This window comes from Mastomys coucha, unplaced genomic scaffold (genome assembly GCF_008632895.1).
Source record: "Mastomys coucha isolate ucsf_1 unplaced genomic scaffold, UCSF_Mcou_1 pScaffold21, whole genome shotgun sequence".
NCBI lineage: Eukaryota > Metazoa > Chordata > Mammalia > Rodentia > Muridae > Mastomys > Mastomys coucha.
Window position 1 is genome coordinate 79230557 of NW_022196904.1, and position 8462 is coordinate 79239018.

The following is an 8462-nucleotide window of genomic DNA, read 5'->3' on the forward strand; positions in this document are numbered from 1 at the left end:
TCTAAGTCTGTGAAGAATTGAGTTGGAATTTTGATGGGAATTGCATTGAATCTGTAGATTGCTTTCGGGAAGATGGCCATTTCTACTATATTACTCCTGCTGATCCATGAGCATGGGAGATCTTTCCATCTTCTGAGATCTTCTTCAATTTCCTTCTTCAGAGACTTGAAGTTCTTGTCATATAGATCTTTTACTTTGTATACGTTTTTCTATAAACATTACTGGGCAACTAGGGTTAACTTGCCAACGGTCACCTACTGCTAAATGGCAGAGCTGGGATTGAAAATCTTTGGACTGTGTCATACTTATTTCAGATAAGTTTTGACCTCTACACATATAAAGTATGCTGCCTTCAGCTCTCTTGGTTTTCAAGCATACTCAGCTCATAAGAAATCTTGAGTAGTATTGGATAGTACTATGATTCCATTTGCAATCAAAGATGCTAGACTGATCTATGGCAAGTTCAATAGGGGATAGATTCCACCTTGGAATTCATTTAGAAATTGGAAGCCCCAATATTGTCCCATCTTAACACTGATAAACGTATCCTTGGCATGTACAATGTGACCCTAGGTGATTTTATTAAGCTTTTTAATTTCCAATTTCCAAATTTACAAACTTAGACAACACCTCTCACCATATAGGATAATGTCCACAAAGAATTCAGCAGTTCTTGGTCATTAGTCACCACTTAGTTGATGCTAATTACAGAGATTCAGGTAGAGAATGCTGAGTATTGAGAGACAGGAAACCTTCCTGAAGACATGACACAGAGGTTTTCTGGGGTGATGACACTCAAGCAGTGTATAGTAGAGAACGTAGATTTAGATTTGTGGACAGACCTATGAGGCAGAAGAGGCACTGGAAAGGGACATCCTAAATTAGAATCATTTGTTTACCTTTGTACCACATTGTATTTAGCATTGTATTTAGCTGGTTTTGGGGACTGAGTAAATGTTTAATAATGATCCTACTCTGAGAATCTCTTGCCTGTGGATATCCAATCCTGTTTCCAGTTCAGGTCAGATTAACCTAAAGGCAGTTAGAACTTTGCTTCAGTGGTCTCTATGGTGTCTGTACCTTTAAAGGCACATCTGTCCTTTCAGGAGACTGGGAAGCAGGGCTCTGAAATCAGGGGAATCTACTAACTTCTCTCACAGCTATAATTTTGGTCCTAAGACCCAGTGGTCATCTTGGCAGTTGGAAATCAGGGGAATCTACTAACTTCTCTCATAGCTATAATCTTGGTCCTGAGACCCAGTGGTCATCTTGGCAGTTGGAAGGCCCAAGGTTCAGATTTAAGCCCTTATTGATAGGAGCCAATGTGAAGGGTATAGATTCTAGTAATGAGAGATAACCTTTTATATTTACTGTTCCCTGTTTCAGCTGATCAGAACAAGGACACAGCAATGAGGGCAAAGGAGAGCTGGGTGAATAATGTCAACAAAGATGCTGTCCTTCCCCCAGAGCTAGCTGTTGTGGAAGAGCCAGAAGACGACACAGGTCCCGCAGGCCCAAGGTACGATACAACTTGAGGGTTTCATGGGTCCATGTGTTATGCAGGCAAATGTAGACTTGGGGTACAAAGTCAGGATAGGAGTTATAGGTGTGAGGATGGGTGATGTTTGGGGAGTTCTGGGCTCTGATGGGAATGGAACCTAGACAAGCTTCTTTCTTAGCTTTCAGAATTACCAATAAATCTCAACCTTAGAATCAAAGTGTTGAATGGTTGTTTTTTCCAATACCAGCAGTTGTGGGGTTTCATGTGTACTAAAGATTTTCTTAGGGTAGGGAAAAGGAGTCTGTGAGTGCTACAGGTCATTTCAGGGCACAGATGAATCCTGATCACACTGTTACATCTGGTGCAATGAAAGATGCTGAAAGACTGAAACCAGGCAGGACAGACAGGACTGATAATGACTGATCAGAACTGTTTCGCATGGTTGCAGATCAGTGGGCATGTAGTACCTAGCAAATACTCCTTTAGAATGCACTCTCCTCTGCATTCCAGTATTGACTTTGGATGCTTTCATTCAAAAGTTTTGGATGACATTTGTTGACCTTTGCAAGAGGTAACAAGCTGTGGGGCTATGTTGCTCCAAAACTTTGGAGACTTACTCAGTTGCTTTTAGGTACTTTTTTTTTTTTTTGATTTTTTGAGACATGGTTTCTCTGTTTAGCTCTGGCTGTCCTGGAAGACCTGTAGACCAGGCTGGCCTTGAACCCAGAAATCCACCTGCCTCTGCCTCCCAAGTGCTGGGACTAAAGGTGTGTGTGGCCTTTAGCCACCACTGCCCAGTTGCTTTTAGGTACTTAAAGGTATTCTCCTTAACATCTTTCTCTTGAGGTCACAGCTAATACATTTTGGTGGGAAGAACAATTGTATTTTACCTCTATTGTCTCAATGGAGACAGCTCACCTCAGAACCTCATACTGGCATGAAGACAATGTCTTTGATGGTGGGACACATTGACTTTAGGCCTGAGACCAAGGAACTGTGGAAACAGAGATATTTCTAACAGTCTAAAGGCAAAGAAGGCTTGAGTGTCTAAGACAACTACCAATGGGCATTTCAGAGTCAACTATGAGTAACTCATGCCAAGTAAGAAATGGAATACTGACTCTAAAAAGAAGTCTGCTAATTACCCACTTCCCACAAGTGATGGGCTTCACCATTTTCTTCCAGGATTATTTTTAATTCTCTGTGTCATATATGTTGGTCTGCCGTGATAGCTAGAAGTTAAGGGAGCTTGATAATAGCTTCTGGTTGATATGTGACCTTAAAGTAGTATCTTTAATTTCTTAAGCCTTTACTTCCACTGCTATATAACAAGACTAATAATCTCCTAACAGGGTTATTAGGAAACCAAATAGCTAGTAAGTGTAGAATTCTTTTTTAAAATTAATTAATTACCCTTTTTACATGCTGACCACAGTTTCGACTCCTTCCTCTCTTCCCAGTGTTGTCCTCCCCCGACTCATCCAGTCTGCCTTCATTTCTCTCCAGAAAAGGGCAGACCTCCCAAGGATATAAACCAAACATAACGTATCATATTGCAGTAAGACTAGGTGTATCCTCTCCTATTAAGGCTGGATGAGGCAACCCAGTAGGAGGGAAGGGACCCAAAGGCAGGCAACAGTCAGAGACAGCTCCTGCTCCTACTTGGAGTCCCACAAGAAGACCAAGATACATAACTGTAACATATGTGTGGAAGGTCTACATAGGTTCCACGCAGGCACCCTGGTTGGTGATTCAGTCACTGGGAACCCCAATGGGCCCAGGATAGTTGGTTCTGTGGGGTTTCTTGTGGTGTCCTTGATGCCTCTGGCTCCTACAGTTCTTCTTTTCCCTCTTCCTCAGGATTCCTCAAGCCCAACCTAATGTTTGGCTGAGGGTCTCTGCATCTGTTCCCATCAGTTGCTGGGTAGAACCTCCCTGGTGACAGTAAATGGTAGAAGAACTCTTACCATAGCTCATAGCATGCAGTAAGCACGGCTAAGTAGGGATGGTACTCAATATAGCATTTCAAGAACCTCAGGAACTGGAGGCACTCTATTCACTCCCCTTGGTGTCCCGCCCCCAACCCAGTTGCCTGCTTATGCCTCTGATGGATTGAGTCCTTACTTTCTCTCCTTTTAAAATTTATTCTTCTCTCATGTATTTCACCCTCACTATTGTTTCCACTTTCTCTTCTCTTCCCAGTCACTCCCCTGCCTCCCCTTTATCCCCAGATCCATTCTTCCTTTGCTTCCCTTCAGACAAAAAGCAGGCCTCTAAGGGATAACAGCCAAGCGTGGCATATCAAGTTACAGTAAGATTTTTTCGTAAAACAACAACAAATGAAGCCAAAATATTAGAAACCCTGGTAGAAAAGACACGGTCACTTAGACACAAGAGCAAGGGGCTGGAAGCAGATCTTAGAATCTGGGTATGATAGAGGCTGAGGAGCATGGAACACTAACCAGCAGAGGGAGTGGACACCACTACAGAAGAGGCAAGAAGACAGTTGGGGCATCAGAGGCCAACACCTCATCTCACTGTTTGATCAAGCCCAGACTTCCCATCCTGCCCCTAGGTCGTCATTCCATCTCTAAGGACTTGAAAGGCAAAGATGCTCAACTCAATTTTGTCATGCCCCCTCAGGATGGTGGGCATTCCCCCCATCTTCCTTACTTCCAGGCTAATATCTGTGATTTGAATGTGCATTGTCTTCCGCATGGCCTCAGACAGACCTCTTGGCTCTTACCTGTGAACTGGAACCAGGTTGCCTTAACTAGGATGTTGTGAGAGTAACTGAAATGAAATATGGGAAGTGGTCAGCATTTCTTAGGAAGAAGAAAACTTGGCAACTTCCAGGTGGCATTGCAATTATACTATTATATTACACAGATTAAGTGTGGTTGAGAAGGCCAGCACACAGCTGCTAGGCGTGTCAAGTGTGCTTTGCTCAGTTAAAGGCCAGCTCTGTGTGACGTGGCATGGGTGGTAATCAGTCAGCTGTACTTCCTCCTCTCCGTATCAGAGGCCACCATTTTTCTTGGTGTCAATCTCCTGCAATGCTACCCACTTACGCTGTTTAACCTTTGTGAGCTGGGTGTGTTAAGTGTGTTTTGGGGCTTGTGCTTATAGGCTAGGTGGCTTTCAATAGAATGACTCAGCACCTGTCAATATTTTCTTAGCCAGGAGAGAAAAGTTAGGGGATGTGAGGCTGGGCCATGCAGTTTCTTACCTAGGCATGGTGACAAGAGCCTTTATTGTATTGGAGCCATGAGACTGTGGGAGCCCACCCATAAAATGCTATGGGTGATCAGCAAGCAATAAGACATGGGCAGCCACCTGCGTTCTTCATGAACTCACCTTTGTTTACAGCTGTGGCACTAGGAAGCTCAGAAAGGTTTATAAGCAGAGAACATTGTTCCCTGAAGGGCAGCTGGAAATCTGGTCACCTGCATCTGGAGTCTGGTGACTAACTTAGCTGCATGGTGTTTGCTGAGCTTGATAAACTATAGTGGAAGGCCTATTTCCTTTTGGTTTTAAACTTGCTAAATATCACAGGCTGATGCTTTCTGTAAAATACAGAAATTAAATACAGAAGGAAAAAAAAACACACAGTAGATCACTGTCAACTGGGCATTTTGAAAAACTGCTATAAATGATCCTGAGCACATACTCTCAGTCCTTGTACTTACATCACCATGAATTAGTGATGAGCAATATGGATTGCCATTGGCCCATGAACCCCACATCAATAGCATGTCATATCCCCTCCTAAAATCATCACTGAGCATGTGTACACATCAAGGCATAGGACATAGCTTAGTCAAAGTGAGGCATACAGAATAAAGACCAAAGAAGCTCTTCCCTCTGTCAGAGGCCTGTCCATAAGTGAGGTGCAGCATTTCCTGTCTGTCATGGGAACCCAGTCTTTGTTGTCTGAGATAATAATGTGTTCCCTGAAACAAGTATGGTGTCTACCTACCAGATCCTTTGATGTTTCTGCTACAGGCACTTTTTAGATTGAGTGAACCTAGAAAAGGGTGGACATTTTTCTTTCTCTGTCTGTCTGCCCTCCCCCTCCCTCTTGCTGTCTGTGTGTGTCTTTCTCTTTTCCTTGATGCCACTTTTGACAACTTACCTTCTGATGGTTTATAACTGTTTTATCTCTAGAGTTACAGAGAGGCCAGCTGAGACATCTAAAATAACAAATATTGCTCAGATACATTCCAAGCTACCAATTCTTTCTCTCTTCTAGCCCCTTGTCCTCTTCCCTGTCACACACCCTTTAGATCCCTGTCAGTGTCATCCTTCTCTTAGAAGGATGAATTATATAAAATAAATTATGAAGAATACTTGACTTTTCACCAGTACTGAGCCTATGTACTTGGAAGGTTCAGTCTCTTTTCTTTTTTCTCAACAGTCACCTTCCTGAAATGCAAATTCAAACATATTTGTGCCATCCTAGCAGGTAGGCCTCCAGCTCCTGTGTAGCAAAAAGGTCTAGCCAGGCAAGAGTTAGATATATGAGATGTCCTTGCCCTTGTACCATGGAAGCTTTATTAGAAAAATTATTAGGACTGATTTAAGAGTTATTTTGTTATAAAAATCTTCATAAAGCTCAGAGTCTTCAACCAAACAAGGCAGTTCGTAGGAGGGCCATTGAAGGTAGTGGTCACCTCAGTGTCTTGATATCTTATAAGAAAGGGGCCCCAAAACTAAATATCACCAATAGAAGTCAGTGATTACTTTCATTATAGTCACGTTGACAAATGTAAGCCACAGGTAAGAGTTAGAATGTATGGGATGCAAAGAAAAATAGAACAAAGACAATATAAATAGTTATGCATGGTGAAGATACAATCATTAATCTACTTTTCACATTTATTAATTCTACGCTGTATATTGAACCCAGGGCATCATACACATTAAACAAGCCCCATTATCACAGAACTGTAGTTTCAATGCAGTTTTATTCCATTTCATATTTTTTAGATTCTTGCTAAGTTGTCCAAGTTAGCCTTCAACACACTCTGTGAGAAGGCTGAGAACATGGCCAACAGAGCTGATTCTGTCCACTGTGGCATTAGGATGGAGGGATTGCAGGGTCATTCTGGACATAGTCACATTTAGGATGACTCTTGAAGGATGATAGGACTGTTTTCAATGGGACAGTGGTTTAGACAGGGCGCTCTACTATGCCCTGGTTTGCTGGGGAGTGGGTGTGGTCTGATGTGGCAGGTCAGCTTTGTCTTTCCAAGTACCACAGTGCCTGTGTAAGCATCTAGTGATACGAAGTGTTCAGGTTGCTTGCATGTGTGGGTTCCCAGGCACTGGCAAGCAGAGAAAGATGAAGGAGGTTTGGAATGCATACCGTCTCAAATCTGCAAAACCCTGAGACTGGAGCATCGAGGATGGAAAGCTGGAAGGCATGGAGTCAGGAGAGAGGTCGGCTGCTGTCGGGATGTGTATTGTTCATAAGCTACAGTCTCTCTGGAGAACGTTTCCAAAATGAGTTGAGGGGGGCTAGGCTTCGCTATGGTACTTCATACTGTAATAAGTAATCAAAAAGGTTAACTTCCTAGCATCCTATTCACCTTTGGCTTGGGAAGAATTAGATGCTGTTTTATCAACATAGTGAACCTAAGTGGCAGGTTCAGTGCCAGTGTTTCGCTAATGCCCACTCTGCCACCATACTCCTTCCTACCCTCTGTGGAAAAAGAGTCAATAAACCCCAACTTTATTTGCAGCTCTGAAATACTATTGCTTTACCCTAATGATCTCCCTCCTGAATGGCTTTTCTTTGTGTATATCCATCTTGCTCTACCACAAGAATTAGCTGTTTGCTAGAACCCCCAGTAATAGGCTCAGTATAAGGTATAAGCTTGCTCTTGAAAATAGAGATGAGTCAATCCATTGCCCATCTCCCAGGCCCCTGAAGGTTTGATAGAAAAAATCCAGTAATAAGAAAACTTCATTTCTAAGATGTCTGGCCCACAAAATCATTTATATTGAGCTCTCAAGAGAATCTTTAATCTTATCAGATTTTAGATTTATTCCAGTCTGTTGTGGTAGTCAAAGCTCTATAGGCACATCAAACTGCCTTATACTTGGATGGAAATGTGCTCAGCAATTCTGTAGTGTACACTGTTATGGTGTTGAAAGAAGTGTGCGTGTGCTCATAAAAATACTGCCGACTTGAAGGGCTTAGGGTAGATATTCTAACTCATGTCCTTTGTTTGTCTCTGGATTATTTCTTTATATGTTTTCATTTCTGAAGCATCATGGAGCACCACCGCATGCCAAACACAGAACCAGACCATGAGGGAGACACACAACAGCAGCCTCCTTGGAACTTAACAGCCCCAAAGGAGATCAGAATAACTTTTAAAATCAAACTAATCACTTACAGAATTTCTTTTTGGTTCTAGAACTAGGATTGATATCTAGTGTTTTTTTTTTTAAACTTTTATTGCATTATGATGGGAAAAGTTACATGATTTCAATTTATCTGAATTTGTTAACATTTAAAAACATATTTTAATTAAATAGAATTGAATCACATTCTTGTTTCTCTTTTGTACCATTGCTCCTCCCATAGACCCCCCCTTCAATACCTACAATATCTTTTTTGTCATATTCCTTAAAATTTATAAAATATTAAAACAATAAAAATAAGTATTATAAAAGTTGTTTGATATAAAACAACAATCAATTTAACAGTCTTATGTAGATGCTCAACTACAGCCATAGTGAAAATACATTTCTCTCAATATAAATTTAAAATAACTCCAAACATATTAGCTGTATACTTAAAAATAATACATCACTACTAGTATTTTCTTAAATTAACATGAATATATAAAGTCTCTTTGTTTGTTTTGTATTTAGTAGAGTTTAGCCCAAAATAAGAACGATTTTTAGACATTGGGTTTCATTGTAATAAGGCTGTATTTCAATGACCCTC

The 8462-nt window shown here is 41.4% G+C and overlaps 1 protein-coding gene across 17 annotated transcripts in view; it reads left to right on the plus strand.

The window, feature by feature from the left end:
* The window catches only part of Sytl2 (synaptotagmin like 2), a 147235-nt gene that overhangs the window by 92842 nt on the left and 45931 nt on the right, over positions 1–8462 (plus strand). For all 17 annotated transcript variants that reach the window (XM_031387318.1, XM_031387317.1, XM_031387319.1 and 14 more), the window contains one exon: positions 1387–1519. In XM_031387318.1, coding sequence (XP_031243178.1) covers positions 1387–1519 — 133 coding nt within the window. The remainder of the gene's footprint in view (positions 1–1386; positions 1520–8462) is intronic.